The 17,519-nt window shown below is 41.9% G+C and overlaps 1 protein-coding gene across 1 annotated transcript in view; it reads left to right on the forward strand.

The window, feature by feature from the left end:
- Positions 1-17,519, forward strand: part of fam151a (family with sequence similarity 151 member A) — a 36,633-nt gene continuing 19,114 nt past the window's right edge. The window contains exons 1-3 of the mRNA XM_063063937.1: positions 1-283; positions 9,378-9,533; positions 11,526-11,675. Of these exons, the coding sequence (XP_062920007.1) occupies positions 127-283; positions 9,378-9,533; positions 11,526-11,675 (463 nt within the window). The 5' untranslated portion in view covers positions 1-126. The remainder of the gene's footprint in view (positions 284-9,377; positions 9,534-11,525; positions 11,676-17,519) is intronic.

The raw sequence follows: 17,519 nt of genomic DNA on the forward strand, positions 1-17,519 counted from the left end.
GTTGAGGAAGCAGGAACCGGGCGGATCCGAGTTGCCAGTGCCGGGACGGAACATGCTGCCGTGTCCCCCGCCTCCTGGCCGAGTAAAGGTCGCCGCGCAGTGGCAGGCAGTTGTGTGAACGCTGCGATGTGGTCGGACGGAGAGATTCAACACAAGGGCGAGAAACGAAATCTCGCCGCCAGCTGGCACTGGAAGCTGATGGCCGGCCTCTTCCTCAGCCTGTTGGTCGTTGCTTACTTCGGACTGGTGGGGTACTTCGCTGGTTACAGAAGCTTCCTTTCGGGTAAGAGCTAGCCTGTTGTCCCAGGGAGTTCCGCGCCTAGCCCTGTCCCAAGAGCCGTCAGTATCCGGTGCCTGGTGGCAAGAGTAGTTCTTTCAGTGTACTACAGGTGAAAGTTCTCGATCCGAAACGTGGACTGTCTATTTGTTATTGTTATTGTTTTATTATTGTCACATGTACCGAGCTACAGTTAAAAAAAAATGTCTTGCGTCTCAAATCATTACATAGTGCATTGAGGTGAACAAGGTAAAACAATAACAATGCAGAACAAATTGTAAACGCCACAGTGTCGTGGGAGATAAACATAAAGCTGAAGAGTTAACGAGGTAGACTGTGAGGTCAAGAGTTCGTCTGATTGCACTATGGAACCGTTCAGTTGTCTTATTACAGCGGGATAGAAGCCGCCCTTGAGACTGTAGGACGTGCTTTCAGGCCTTTGTGCCTTCTGCCCGATGGGAGAGGGGAGAAGAGAAGTTTGTCAGGGTGGGTGTATTGACTGCTTTACTGAAGCAGCAAGAAGTGTAGACAAAATTGAGGCCCTTCACAGAAGCTGTCTGGCCCAGAGTTCCTCAGCAGTTTGTTTTTCTTGTTCCAGATTCCAACATTTGCTGCCCCTTGGGTTTCTCTTTCTTCCATTTACCTGATTTCCATAGTCACTGGGACCTCACCTGTTATTCATAGAGGCCATCAAGGTGCCAAATACCCCTCTGGAAAAACTGCTTTTCATTACCTTTTCACAAACTGGAGAAAATCTGCAGATGCTGGAAATCCAAGCAACACACACAAAATGCTGGAGGAACTCAGCAGGCAACATCTATGGAAAAGAGTACAGTCGCCGTTTTGGGCCAAGACCCTGTGGGAATGCGTACCTACCTCCCCTCCCCCACCTTTTAACTTTACCCCTCAACATTTTTCCTCCAGTCCTGCTGAAGGGTCTCGGCCTGAAACGTCAACTGTACCCTTTTTCCATAGATGCTGCCTGGCCTGCTGAGTTCCTCCAGCATTTTGTGTGCGTTGCTTTCATTACCTTGTGTACACCAGCAGAAGAGTTTGTCACCGGCACACGCTGACTCTGTGCAGAGTTACACAGGCTAGCTCTGACACACAAATATTCACACACGTACATACACAGTTAGAGAGGGTGTACATACACGGACACACATACAGTCTCATTTTCTCACAGAAAATCAGATTCAAACATTTCAGCACAGTAAGTGTGTAGAGTCTGAGATTCATATACACGGCGTCACATTAACCAACATGTGGTCATAGAGTCACATACAGGCACTCAAAGTATACTCTATGTGTATAAAAAGCAGTCAAACTATGTGCTTGCTGAATTATTTTTATACACTAGCTGTGAATGGAACAAAGTGAGTTTGAGTAGTGTATAATTAAAGAGTATGAGACAAAAATATATCGGTGCTGGAGGGATCAATTTGAAGGCACCAACATTCACTCCAGATATGTAGCTGAAACATCTGTTAATTACCAAGTAACTGACATCAGTCTCCTCCACCCCGCTGAGGCTCGGATGTATTGGGATAATGTTCTACTTGCCATGGTGTGTTAGACTTGATGATAACGTGTTGGGAGATCTTGTCCATACTTGACTAGTAAACATTGTAGCAGAAATTGACTAGATGTTGATTGTCTTTGGGAAATTGATTGTCTATCTGTTTAGCCCCCTGTAGACACTAGGCTACTAGAAGTAAATACAGTGCAATCGTGCTGTGCTGTGAATGCCTTGTCTATACAGTTCAATATTACACTGTCTTCAAAAAGCCTTTTAACTTCCAACAGGCCAACAAGGAAAGAGGTTCTGCTGAAGACATTTGAGCAGCTAGGGATTAAATAAAATAGAACCAAAAAGGTAATAATTCCTGAATTGTAGCCTAAGCTATGTACAAGTTGGCACAGGGTTAATACCAATAGAGAGTTAAATGCATGGTTCAAAGATTGGTGTGGGAGAAATAGGTTTGGATGATGGACTCCATCCTAACTGGGATCAGATCCTGGTGAATTGCATAACTAGGGCTTTAAACTAAACAGTAAGGGGGTGGTATGGATAAAGTAAATGGGAAGGAGAGTGCGGGAGATGTTACTAAAGTCTCCAGAATAAAGAATAACATGAAAGTTTAGGAAGAGAACAGAATTTGTCTTCAGGCAACATGGAGACAAAACTGAAAAGAAGGGTGGTGAACACAGGGCTGAAGGTGTTAGATTTGAATACACACTGTATATGAAATAAGGTAAATTATCTTGTAGTGCATTTAGAAATTAGCAAGTATCACATCTTAGATTTGTGGTTGAAAGAAGATCGCAGCTGGGAATTTAACATCCAAGGATATGCATTGTATTGAAAGGACAAGAGGTGAACAGAGGGGGTGGGGTGGCTTTGTTGATTAAAAAATTATAACATAATCATCACTTAAATTAGCTACAATGGCAGTGGCATCATTAGTAATTATTTTTAAGATAAATTGAATCTTATTTAGTATTTGCAGAATGTAGACCATAATAAATATAACCTAATATTAAACATCATTTTATCTTGACATTTATTAGCTATTTTGCACAGCGGATAATGCAAGCTTGCTCAAATGTTCAAGAAAGGAGGGCAACGGTCAAGAGGGAAGTATAGGCTAGTTAGCCTGATGTCTGTTATTCAGGGAACGTTGGAATCTGTTATTAGTTAAATAGTAACAAGCCATTTAGAAAATTGCAGTACAATCAAGTTACGTCAACCTGTGTGATGAATTTTACTAGAGTACTTTGAGAATATAACATACAAAAACAGAAACAGTAGATTGAATTTAGATTTCCAGAGAGCAGTCAATGAGGTGTCACCTATCAAGATATTGCATGGTTGTGATTACATATTAGCACAGATAGGTGATCAACTAACTAACAGAAAACAGAGAATGAAGGTAATTGGTTCCAATTTCAGTTTGGTATGCTATAATGAGTGACGTGTCCGAAATGAGTGCAGGGGCTTCAGGTGTATACAGTCTACATTAATGACTGTAAGTTTAATTCACTGCTGGTGTAAAGATAGGGGTATAGATGCAGAGTCTGCCACAGATACAGTGGATCTAGACACTTTAACAAAAAGGTGAAAGTTTGGCAGGTGGAGTACACTCGAAGAAATGTGAAGTTTTCCCCTTTGGTGGAAACATTCAAAAAACAGAATATGTGATCTGTAAGATAGATTCTTGGTTTATAGAGAAGGCAAGAAATATGATGAATAGGCAGAAAACTGGTGTATAGATCAGAATTTTATTGACCAGCAGAGCAGGTTTAAAGAGTTATATGACACAAACAAAACATTTTTCAGCTGACAGTTGTCTAGTCAAAGCCCCTTCAGTCTTTCAAATGTAGCCTACTGGTGCTTTATGCCATTGACATTCCATGTATTAGGAAAATATGCTATTTGGAAGACAAAATCTGATGTATACCACAAGACAGAATTTCAGCCACAATCAATAAGGATAATTTGATCAGCTATGACCAATCCAATGTTTTGCTCAGGTAAACAGGGAAATATCTGGAATGATTTGCCTATGGAAATCCTTGCAAGGAAAGATTTGTTACAGCTAATAGTTTTGATGATTTCTGAAAAAAATATTGAACTTAAAAACCATCTTGTTTGTGATGTTCAATGTCACCTGACTGAAAGAACACCATCTGTTTTATATCACCTAGTAATACAGTCAGTGGCCACCTTATATACACCTGATCATTAATGCAAATATCTAATCAGCCGATCAGGTGGCAGCAAATCAATGCATAAAAGTATGCAGACACGGTCAAGAGGTTGTGTTGTTGTTCAGACCAAACATTAGAATGGGGAAGAGATGTGATCAAAGTGACTTTGATTGTGGAATGATTGTTGATGCCAGACAGGGTGGCTTGAGTATATTAGAAATAGCTGATCTTCTGAGATTTCATGCACAACAGTCTCTGGAGTTCACAGAGAATAGTGGGAGAAACAAAAAAAAGAACGTCTGTGGGCAAAAATGTCTTGTTAGTCAGAGGAGAATGGCCAGACTGGTTTGAGAAGACAGGAAGGTGACAGTAACTCAAATAACCACGCGTTATAACAGTAAGCAGAAGGACAGCTCTGAACGCACAGCACACCGAACTTTGAAGTGGATGGGCTACAGCAGCAGAAGATCACACAAGGTTTCACTCCTGTGGCCATTTTATTAGTTACACTCCTGCACCTAATGAAGTGACCTCAGAGTGTATATTGCAACCAGCCATTTATTCTGAACGCTAACATTTCCCGGGGCATAACCGTTTAGCTCTGTATTGTAGAGTTTAGAAAATGATAAGTTATTTAAGGAAGCAGTAGCAACAGTCTAGATAAGCTGATAATCAAAGCTGCTGCACGGCAAGAGATGGAATATCAAACGCCAATGAAACATTACCAGTCAAATTCAAGATGTTTGATAAGCAAAGATATTAAAGGATATGAAAACAAAGTTAGATTCTTGGAGTTAGGTCATGAACCAGCCATGATCTTACTGAAAAGAGAAAAGATTGAAGGGCCTATTCTGAATCCTAAATTTCCTATCTTCTTTTTGTTAAGTTTGTACGTTTGATATGTTATTATAAGCATTCTCTTTCACAACAGCTCTAAAAGTATTCGCATTATGCTATGTAATGATGATAGCTTGCTCATAATTGAGATATCAAATGTAATATGATTTTAATATGTGAAGAAATGAATTCCACTAAGATGGTCAAAATGCAACAGCTATCTAGTGAAGAAGAAGCCATCGATGGTTTAATTTTCACCCATGGATCAGCAGGATCTAGGTTCATCCACATGATACCTTGCTGTTTCTCCCTGCTCTGTTGTTTACACCATTGCACAAATTTAGTATACGGATGGTTTGGGTGCCACGGTAGCATCATGGGTAGTGTGACATTATTACAGCACAGGGAGTTCCGGAGCTTGGAGTTCAATTTTGGCACTGTTCTTTAAGGAGTCTCGGTGAATCCTCCCTGTTGACTGTGTGGGCTTTCCTTTGGTTCCCCCCCCACCCCCACAGTCCAAAGGCATACCAGGTGGGTTAATAGGTCATTGTAAATTGTCCCGTGGTTAAGTTAGGGTTAATGGAGGTTGTCGGGTTGCCTGGACGAGGGGCCTACTCTTCGCTGTTATCGCCAAAGTAAATAAATAAACAAACAAACAAACAAATAGCTGTGCAATAGTGCAATAGTTGCATTCCTAGGAAATCTCACGTCATAGAATAGCAAAACAAGCCGTAGTAATAACAAAACAAGCTGTAGTTGCTTTTAAATCACAGATTTCAACAGCTTTACACAACCATAATCTCATGATAACCATTGCAGCCCATGTAATGCAAGTTCTGTTCCATAATCTATTAATTGCATAATAACATAACTTGCATTATGATCATGTTTTTAAAGCAGAACTATTCGTTCCTCACTTGATAATCTCCAAAAAAAATGACATCAGAACAATCTACAGTGAATTCTGGTTAATTGGGTCATCAGTTAATCTGGGCATTTGCTTACCTGGGACAACTCTTAAAGAACAGAAACTAATCGAGAACATAGCCAGGATTCCCTTAGTTTATTTGGGACAGGAAACTGTTGCTGAATGCATGCACTTGTGTGGCGTTAAACACTACACCATACCAGCTATGATGGACAACCACCAGTAGTATTGGTAATGTTCCAATTTGTTCTGTATTTCATTTAAATGCATAACTTGTTACTCCGTTTGTCTTTACTGTATTATACTTTTTTAACAGTTTCCATGAAACCGGCTAATTGGGACAGCTGCTTGACTGGGCCAAAATGTACTGGTCCCGATGTGTCCAAATTAACTGGAATCCAACTGCATTTTTGATTAAGGAGTTAAGGCTACTTAATGTCAGTATCCACTTTGAAATGAAATGTAGAAATCATCAACTTTGATATGCCTTTGCAAGCTTTCTGCTTTTTATGATATTTTGCTAAAGGAACTTTTTTCATTTGTTGGGTTTTTCCACATGGTGCTGGCCTTGTACTTGATACAATACTATACCAGAATAAGGTGAAGATTTCAAAGTAAGTCTATCAAACTGTCGAAGCAAAAACGTGAGGCTAAGGCTCAGATGGGTGGCACATATGTCTCAGGTTCTGAAAGTCCAGGTCCAAGTCCATTCCGGAAATATCTAGCAGGACACTTAAGTGTAGCACCATATCTCCTTAAAATGGAACTGAATTTCAGAGGCAGAGGACAGCAGATTATCACTACTGTTTAGCATTATTGACGGGGGACGAACCTCTAGACACCTGTCTTGTCAAATGAGCTGTCATGGTTCCATTGGCTGCCTCAGGTGAATGTGGTACATCCACTGCACTCTTCTGCAGCAAGGGGAGTTACCACTGGTGTTATGGTCAATACTTCTCCATCAATTAATGTCACTCAAATTATTAGTTGCTTATTTGAGCTTAATAAAATTTGGCCACATTACCACAGAAAACACCCTTGAAAAGTACTTCCTTGGTTGTAGATTGCTTTAAGGATGACTGGAGGCTGTGTATGGTGCCTCACAAACGTAAGTCTTTCAAATTAATAGAAGCTAAAATTAGCATGTGGGAGTAGCAATGAGAGGGGATCCAGCTGAATTTTATGGTGCCAGCCCTTGAATCAGACAGCAATGATTAAACTCTGTGAATCATGGCCTCTCCCTGCATCACCCTTGTCTTCCTCAGACAGCACGTCATGTATTTCCATAATTATCCTGTAATTATCATCATTACAGAGACCACATAACTCAGAGTGTCTTTTACTGATGGATTCTCTAAAGTACCAGAAATGTTAATCATACAGTTTATTGATTTACACATCTGACAGGGCACTGGCACCTGTTGAGACAACCTCTCTTTGAATTTAGATCTCAGGAAATTATCTAAATTCATCAGATCATCAATCTAGTATGTCAGTAGTGGATATAAATGGAGGGAAAGGAGGGAGGAGAAGATGGCGGCGCGATGCAGCTCGCAGTGGCCACTCCGGTGGTGATGTCTGTTACCTGTCAAGTAGGGTGCCGTGCACAATCCTGATTTGATGGAGACAGATGTGAGAGCACAGAGGAACATCTGGTGAAACTTCTGAAATACCTGCTTTGCTGCCGCTGCTACTGTGTGATCCGGAATCTCCGGAGGGAAAGGCCCCGAGTCCTCAGCTTTGCTTGTTGCTCGGTGGCCGGGGTGGGGTCGAAGCGCTTGGCAGAGGATGGTGCTCGGTGCTCGGTGTCGGAGGCTCGAAGTTTTCGGACGGACTCAGAGTCCGCTGCGGTCGGGTGCTTCCAATGGTGCTGCATCGGCAAGTTTGCGGCGCTTGGAGGTTCATGACAGGGAGAGTTTCTCCCTTCTACCGTCTGTGTGAGATGATGAGGCTATCGGGACTTGAGACTTTTTTTACTGTGCCCATGGTCTGCTCTTTATCAAATTACGGTATTGCTTTGCACTGGTGTAACTATATGTTATAATTACGTGGTTTTGTCAGTTTTAGTCTTGGTTTGTCCTGTGTTTCTGTGATATCTTTCTGCAGGAACATTGTATCATTTTTTAATGCATGCATTTCTAAATGACAATAAATGAGGACTGTGTGTCCTCATAATCTAAATCAGGCTGCTTAACAATGAAAACCAAAGACTGACTGTTTACTTATTTCAAGATAAACTTCATTCATAATGAAAAATTTACTGCAGTGCAATGCTGTTTCATTTTGCATTCATGGTTAATGCAGTAAGTACTGTTCTATTACTTCCTTAAAACCAATAGCACTGTTGCCACTCATGTGGCCCCTGGGGTGGTGCTTCCTCATCCAACCCTGTTCTTCCCTGTTCAGTCACAGAAAAAACCCTGCACTGTGATCCTTTCCACCGGGCCCCTGCTGCGGCTGCACCAAGCTTCAGTGCGTCCCCTTCAGCACGAACTCGTGCAGCCTGGATTGTGCCGGTCAGCAACATCCCTCCATGGACATCTTGTAAGCAAAGGCTGAAGAGGTGGGATTTCCAGTAAGAACCCTGCCTGGTTTCCTTTCCTGCCTTATAGCCTTTGAGTTAGGTTGCTTTGACTGGTTAACTCTTCTTGCAGCTGGCGCAGATTCATTCAACATGCTCCAACAGTTCTGAGTCTAACCTGCCTGTAGAATCACACACCGGAGATTTTCCTAGAGCTCTATAGCCCAGCACCACATGTACCTAGCAAAATGTCAAATACGATTTTACATCTAGTTTTGACATTTAATTCAATGACTACCTGTTTTCCCAGACTACTAAGCATAAAAATCAGTTTCCTTGGTAACTGTTTAGTTGGAGCATTGCTGATTTACTCCATCTCACAAAGAGCTTCCCGCAACTCAGACAGGGCAGCTGAGGGTATTTGAAGGAGCATTTTCATTTGGCACAGGCCAGCAGAGCCACTGCCCTTGCAGTGCCAGGAGCCCAGGTTCAATCCTGACCTCGTATTGTAGATTCCATAATCTCCCTGTGACCACGCGAGTTTCCTCCAGGTGCCCTGCTTTCCCCTCACATCCCAGAGGTGTGCTGGTTGGTAGGTGCCACTGTAAACTGCCTTGAGTGTGTAGGTGAATCAGAGTGGAGTTGATGCAAATTTGTGGAAAATAACTGAATTCAGTGTAGGATTATTATAGATGGTGGTCAATGATTGGTGCAGACTCAGTGGACCAAAGGGCCCATTTCCATTACGTATGTATGTCTCAATCTATTTCTCTGGGACTCCATGACATGCAAATTGAATAATGTGGGCTACGCCTAAACTTTAGACTCGTGTTTCCATTAACTTGTGTGCAACTTTTGTCTTTGAGCGATCCACTAGCGAGGGGAGCAACACTAAGACATACTTTGAAACTTCCAGGCTCAAGAAAATCAGAGGAACGTTTCAGCAAAGTAAGCCACAAAGGAAGCTGTGGATTTTAAGAGCTGGGTTATCAGAGCTTGGCAGCTGAGTGCAGCTTTCAATGTGCTTCAGGAAAAATCACTGATTTAATGGGAGAAACAAAGGGAATAACAAGTTAACATGAAACCTTTCTTTTCCACTTCAGACAAGTGCTATCGATCAGAGGACGGACCTTTCAGCCCAGGTGGAGACCTGCTTGACTATTTGCTTCACAGTGGCATTATTGACAGGAAGGATGGTCTGCTGGTTACCTGGTCCCATGGTGCAAACAGCAAGCACCAGATGGAAGAAGCCCTGAAAGGTATGTGTCCAAGGCTAGCAGCCTAGATCATTGAAAATACTGAATGGGAATAGATTACCAAAACCTAAAGTACCAAGGTAAAGTATTTAAGCAGGCATTATAAATAGGAGATCTGCAGGAATAAACTACAGTGTTTTCCCCAATCTGATGAGCGAAGGGGCTGCTTTCATCAGTTACTTAGGAACTTTTGTTTCCGATACTAGTATGAAAGGACAAAAGCAGAAGGTTATAGGAACACAGTGACTTCAATAAGTGATGCCTGAAGATGGCAGGATCCATCATTACGGATCTTCACCATCCAGGACTTGTCCTCTTCTCACCATCAGGGAGGAGTTAAGGAGCCTGAAGACACACACTTGATTTTTTAGGAGCACCTTCTTCCCCTCCACCATCAGATTTGTTAATGGACCATGAACCCATAAACACTACCTCACTCTTTCTCTTGTTTTTGCACTGCTAATTATTTTTTTATTTGTAACCTATAGTAATTATTTTATGTATTGCACTGTACTGCTGCAAAACAACAAATTTCACAACACATGTCAGTGATAGTAAATTCTGTCAGGCAGCATCTGTGGTAGCAAAAGGTACAAGTCAACGTTTCTGGTTGAATCCTGATGCAGAGCCTTGACTTGACATGTCGATTAACATCTTTTGCCTCCACAGATACTGTCTGACTTGCTATTTTTTTGTTCTTGATTTCAGCATCTGCTATCTCTTTGGTCACTGGTATGAAGTCTAATTGAAAATTATTCCAGATCCACCCATTGATGTGTTATAAGGTCAAGCAGTACCACTGGATTAGTTTCAGTTAAATCAAGGCCAAGTTAAATCCTGCTGCGCTTCAGTTTGCGACACCGATGAAAGTTCATGTCCACACGTGGCCCTGAAATTGCCTGACTTCATGCTACACCAAGACATGCTGAAATGCATCTGACTGGCAAGCCCTAAGAACTAGAATGTGCCACCGTGCAGAACTGTAGTTTTGAGTGCCACGGTAGATCAGGATCCCAAACGGACCCCAGCCACCCTGAAAAGGAAAATAGAGACAATAGAATAGGAAGAATTTAACTGTTTTGCCGATGAACTGGGAGAAGTCTTCCTCTGACGCCACTTCACCTGCATGTTGTTGTTGCTCCTATCCATGGCTAGTGGAACCTTGCTGTTTCTTTAGCGTTTTTGTCTGTTTTTTACGAGGCCGAGTTGCTAGCTCGACGTTCCACCTAGCACAGGTAGAAAACGTGGAAGGAGCCGGTCGGACTCGAACCCGGGACCACTTGCCTCAAAGCCTGGTGCAGATGCCACTACACCACCAGCCGGCAGCTCGCCGGAATGCCAGACACTTAAAATAAGCTATTATCACTGTCAAAGTGGTTCTGTCTCTTATGAGGAGTTCCAAGCCTTTATGATGTCCAGTAAGATGTAGAGAAGTGAATCAGTGGAGTGCTACACACACCTCTATAGTTTATCTCAAACACTGGTTTTAATATCCATAGCATCATATGGGTGATACCACACCATCCCCAGAATGAAGGAAGTGTCCCTCTTTTGCTGAATGTGGCAATCTCACCGCAGAATCTGCTCATTTGGAATTAAGGCACGAGAATCCAAGGTGCCAGGAGATCAATATCTGGAAGTACTGAGATGGCTGCTGAGTACTCAGACAGAGCAGAGTGAGAAAGCATGGATCTTAAACCATGCTTCCATGGCAGTAATCTCCGGTGGGTGTCTCACAAAAGGACAAAGAAAGCAATATCTATAATAGCTGGGGAAGAGCTGGCTAGAGAACGGTAGGGCCAGAAGCAAGGTCAATGGTTGTTGCATGTCCTTCACACAAGCTCAGAGTCTGTGAAAAGCCATGCAGCTCGGAGCATTCCATGGTTTCCCTACTGAGGAGCAGTAAGCAGTCATTCCCTCTGAAGAACTGATGTTGCAGTGCATCCATGCAAATGTCAACTCACCATTACTGTCTCATTGTCCATGCACTCCCAGGTAATGCCATGGTCCTGGAAGCTGATGTCAACATTGAAGGTTTGAACACTCAAAACGAGACTGGTATTCCTATCATGGCTCATCCGCCTGATATCTACAGTGACAACACCCTTCATGAGTGGCTGGATGCTGTTTTCAAATCCAAGAGAGGTAAGGTTTGCTCCTAACAAAATGAAGAATTTCTCCAGACTTTCTGTCCATACCCTCTTTGGATATTCTCAAACAGAAAATAGTTTTCTATTTCAATGGGAATATAGAACATAGAACATAGAATACAGAATAGTACAGCATAGTACAGGCCCTTCAGCCCACAATGTTGTGCCGACCCTCAAACCCTGCCTCCCATATAAGCTCCCGCCTTAGATTCCTCCATATATCTGTCTAGTAGTCTCTTAAATTTCACTAGTGTATCTGCCTCCACCACTGACTCAGGCAGTGCATTCCACGCACCAACCACTCTCTGAGTAAAAAATCCTTCCTCTAATATCCCCCTTGAACTTCCCACCCCTTACCTTAAAGCCATGTCCTCTTGTATTGAGCAGTGGTGCCCTGGGGAAGAGGCGCTGGCTATCCACTCTATCTATTCCTCTTATTATCTTGTACACCTCTATCATATCTCCTCTCATCCTCCTTCTCTCCAAAGAGTAAAGCCCTAGCTCCCTTAATCTCTGATCATAATGCATGCTTTCTAAACCAGGCAGCATCCTGGTAAATCTCCTCTGTACCCTTTCCAATGCTTCCACATCCTTCCTATAGTGAGGTGACCAGAACTGGACACAATACTCCAAGTGTGGCCTAACCAGAGTTTTATAGAGCTGCATAATTACATCGCGACTCTTAAACTCTATCCCTCGACTTATGAAAGCTAACACCCCATAAGCTTTCTTAACTACCCTATCCACCTGTGAGGCAACTTTCAGGGATCTGTGGACATGTACCCCGAGATCCCTCTGCTCCTCCACACTACCAAGTATCCTGCCATTTACTTTGTACTCTGCCTTGGAGTTTGTCCTTCCAAAGTGTACCACCTCACACTTCTCCAGGTTGAACTCCATCTGCCACTTCTCAGCCCACTTCTGCATCCTATCAATGTCTCTCTGCAATCCTTGACAATCCTCTACACTATCTACAACACCACCAACCTTTGTGGCGTCTGCAAACTTGCCAACCCACCCTTCTACCCCCACATCCAGGTCGTTAATAAAAGTCACGAAAAATAGAGGTCCCAGAACAGATCCTTGTGGGACACCACTAGTCACAATCCTCCAATCTGAATGTACTCCCTCCACCACCACCCTCTGCCTTCTGCAGACAAGCCAATTCTGAATCCACTTGGCCAAACTTCCCTGGATCCCATGCCTTCTAACTTTCTGAATAAGCCTACCGTGTGGAACCTTGTCAAATAGCTTACTAAAATCCATATAGATCACATCCACTGCACTACCCTCATCTATATGCCTGGTCACCTCCTCAAAGAACTCTATCAGGCTTGTTAGACACGATCTGCCCTTCACAAAGCCATGCTGACTGTCCCTGATCAGACCATGATTCTCTAAATGCTTATAGATCCTATCTCTAAGAATCTTTTCCAACAGCTTTCCCACCACAGACGTAAGGCTCAATCTCCAATCTCCAATGTTTTTTTTTAATATAATTTTTATTGAGTTTTTGAAGTGATTACATGGAAAGATAATGTCTACCCTCCCCCTCCCCTTAACCCTTCCCCCCGATATATACCCCTAGCTGAAAAAAAAAGGAAAAAAAGAAAAAGAAAGAAGAACTGCCTGGATATTGGAAGGTTTCCACATGCTCCATGGGATTCAAAATAAATTTAGTATATTTATTTATTACTTTCCCCAAGGGACCAATATCTTTATCATCAGAGCAACTAAATATGCCATCCCATCTTTTGTAAATAAGGGTGCCAAATATTCAAAAATGTATCATATTTATCTCTTAAATTATAAGTAATTTTTTTGAGTGGAATACAACTAGACATTTCATTGTTCCAATGATTCATATTTAAATACAAATCCGATTTCCAAGTAACTGCTATAGCCTTCTTGGCTACTGCCAATGCAATTTTTATGAATTCTTTCTGTTATTTATTCAGTTTAAGTTTTGGTTTTATCCCTTCAGTATCACGTAATAGAAATAATACAGGGTTATGTGGAAGTTGAGATCCAGTAATTTGTTCCAATAATCTCCAATGTTTGAGGAAAAGCTTGAAATTTCTGCTTTGGGGAGGAAGAAGGAACAATACTTATGATGTTTGCACAATAGTAGCCAACACAATAGGTAGAGATTCAACACAAGCCATCATTGCAATAAGTGTTAATAAAAATTGAGGGACTAGTCATGCAGGACTCCACCTACTGTCTATATTTGTCATCCACCATTGCTACAGGATGGATGTGATTTGCTGATCTTGCTCAAGCTCTCCATTCTTTAGTCTACAGTGGAGGCTGGACACCAGCTTAGCTCTGTATGGTGAAATGGTGGTCCCACCCCGATAGCCTTTGCACATGCCAAAGCTTGGAGATAACGTTAAATGTCTTTGACATTTAGAAACATTTAAAAACCATTAAAATTGATGTACATAAGTTTTTGAAATAACTATTAAAATTAAAGATTTAAGGCATCCGTTAGTCTTGTGAGACCATGGATCTGTGCCTGGAAGGTCTCCACTCTCCAGGGCGTAGGCCTGGGCAAGGTTGTATGGAAGACCGGCAGTTGCCCATGCTGCAAGTCTCCCCACTCCACACACCGATGTTGTCCAAGGGAAGGGCAAGGGCCGATACAGCTTGGCACCAGTGTTGTCGCAGAGCAATGTGTGGTTAAGTGCCTTGCTCAAGGACACAACACACTGCCTCGTCTGGGGCTCGAACTCACGATCTTCAGGTCGCTAGTCCAATACCTTAACCACTTGGCCATGTGCCCACAAAATTAAAGATAACCGCTAACATAAAATATAGAAATATTATTAAAAAGGCTACGGTAGAATAACAAACCAAAGCTAAAACCGGAAAATGGTCAACAGCTGGGTCAGTGTCTGTGGAGAGAAGTTTAGAGGTTTTCAATGACCCTTCATCGCAACTGGGAAAAATTAGGCATTTTGACAAATTTCAATTTTCAGTTGGTGGGGTGAGAAGGGCAGAGGGAACATCCATAACAGCACAAAGACCAAGTTCATATAGACAGGCATTGATTGGGGACAGCTGCAAATCTGTCATTATATGGATAAGGCTTTTATTGTTTAACTATTATTGCCCTTCAGATGGTGGCCTTGAGCTTTAGTACTTTGAACAGCTGATTACTTGTTAGAACATTTCAGCAGAACAGTTAAAGAGCCAACACCGTGGCTGCAGATCCAGGGTCATACTAGTGTGTAGGATTGGGTAAAGGTAAAAGATTTCCTTTGCAAAAGGATATCAGTGAACCAAAGGAGTTTTTAGGTTAGCCTGGTAGCTTTGTGATTGCTCTACTCCTTCTATACCCATGACTGTATGGCTAGCTATAGCTCAAATTTGCTGATGATGCAGCCATTGTTGGTAGAATCCCAGATGGAGATGAGCGGGCGTACAGGAGTGAGATATACCAACTAGTTGAGAGATGTCACAGCGACAACCTGGCACTCAATGGCAGTAAAATGAAAGAGCTGATTGTGGACTTCAGGAAGGGTAAGACAAGGGAGCACAGACCAAACCTCATAGAGGGATCAGAAGTGGAGAGAGTGAGCAGTTCCTGGGTGTCAAGATCTCGAAGGATCTAATTTGGTCCCAATATATCTATACAGCTATAAAGAAGGTAAGACAGTAGCTATATTTCATTAGGAGTTTGAAGAGATTTGGTTTGTCACCTAAAACACTCAAAAACTTCTACAGATGTACTATGGAGGGCATTCTGACAGGCTGCTTCACTCCCTGGTATGGGGGGGTGGGTTACTGCACAAGACTGAAAAAAACTACAGAAGGTTGTAAAATTAGTGAGCTCCATTTGTAGTATCCAGGACATCTTCAAGGAGTGATGCCTCAAAAAGGTGATGTCCATTATTAAGGACCCCCATCAGCCACAATATGCCCTCTTCTCATTGCTACGATCAAGAAGGAGGTACAGAAGCCTGAAAGTACACACTCAGTGATTCAGGAACAGCTTCTTCCCCTCTGCCATCCGATTCCTAAATGGACATTGAACCCATGAACACTATTCACTTATTATTTCTGTTTTTGCACTATTTTTAATCTATTTAATATACACGTACCTACTGTAGTTGATTTACATACTTATTTTTTTCTATATTATCATGTGTTGCATTGAACTGCTGAGTGAGCAAATTTCATGACACATTCTGGTAATAATAAATCTGATTCTGATTCTGTTGTTGATGTTAGCAGTGTGATTAAGAATGCATACAGGAGACCTGCCTTCATTAGCTGGGGTATAGAATGTAAAAGCCAGGATGATGTATTACATCTATACAAAACAGTAGCTAGGCACATCCGCAGTTCTGGTCCCCATGCTATAGAAAACATGATTACATTGGAGAAGATGCAGAGCAAGTTCAGCAAGATGTTGCCTGGGGTGGAGCATTTCAACCACGTGGAGAGACTGAATATTCTAGGTTTGTTGCCTTTGCTGCAGAGAGGGCGGAGGAGTGATCAGACTGAAGCACACAAAATTCCGTGGGGAGTTGCTAGGGTAGATAGTGAAAAACTTTTGCACATAGAGTTGACAATACTCAGCAGGCATAGGGTTAGGGAAGAGCACAGAGTGGATTAGAGAAGGAACTTTTTGAAACCTACTGTAAATATATTGTTTCATTAAGCATTCTTTGTTTACATAATTCATGAAGGGTGATATGTGTGTTCGTCCATTGTCAACATTGATGAGGACCCCAACACCACTATGAAGGTGTCGAGACTGGTGCGTGATTTGGCTTTAAGTGTGGGAGAGTTATATGTAAGAAGTATGTGAATCCCATACATTATTATACAGTACCACCACGTCATATGTGAGCTAAGATGAACTAAGTAGACAAGTTATCCCAGGCTCCTGTGTTTTTCCTTCAATTAATTTTTAGAGTTACAAAACGTAATGGTGGTGAGGAGGAAATTTTAAAATGAACCTGAGACAACTACCTACCTGCTGAAGCACAGCATGTTTTTTCTTTGGAAGGGGAGAGAGATGGTTGAGATTTTAAAAGTGGCAGAAAAAGGATGAAATTAACAAGCAACATTTAAGCCCCAGAGTTCATGAACAGTATCTACTGGGTGATATAATAATAATAATATGAGGGAAAAGCAGAAATGTCTGGCTACATTGGAAAGATAAACACAGATAACTCAGAGTGCTCAACAGATAACTGGATGATATATACTGTACAAATTGAGCAGTCTTTTAAAGCAAATGGAGTAGCCAGGAAGAAACGAGTACCAGTGTTGCCAAGTGTTATAGGAAGAAAAGAATGCAGTATGTTCAGAAGTTTGACTGCTCCAACCAAACCAGCCAAAATGAGCTTTGCTGACATTGTGAACATAATGCAGGAATATTTATAACTGTAACCATTGTTGATTGCAGAGTGCTTTAGGTTTCATTAGTGGAATCAAAAAGAAGGGGAGTCCATTTCAGCTCACATGGCTGAATTGAAGAAATTATCTGAGCATTCAGTGAGGGCTTAATAATGCACTGAGAGATTGTTTAATGTGTAGAATCTTAAAAGGAAACATTCAAAAATAGCTCCTAATTTAAGCCCAATTCACATTTAAAAGAACAGTTGAAATTGCTGCATCAGTAGAAACAGCAAGCAGAGACACAACTGAGTTGCAATCAGGAATGAAAGTGAGAATGAACAAAATTGCAACATCTAAACAGAAACCTATCTGGCCAAAAAACTTGTGTTACCATTATGGAAGGCTCTCACATACGCTGGTTCAATACAAGCTTAAAGGGGAAATTTGCAGAAAATGCAACAAAGTAGGGCACATACAAAGGGCA

The sequence above is a fragment of the Mobula hypostoma genome, chromosome 12, assembly GCF_963921235.1.
Source record: "Mobula hypostoma chromosome 12, sMobHyp1.1, whole genome shotgun sequence".
NCBI classification, from domain to species: Eukaryota; Metazoa; Chordata; class Chondrichthyes; order Myliobatiformes; family Myliobatidae; genus Mobula; species Mobula hypostoma.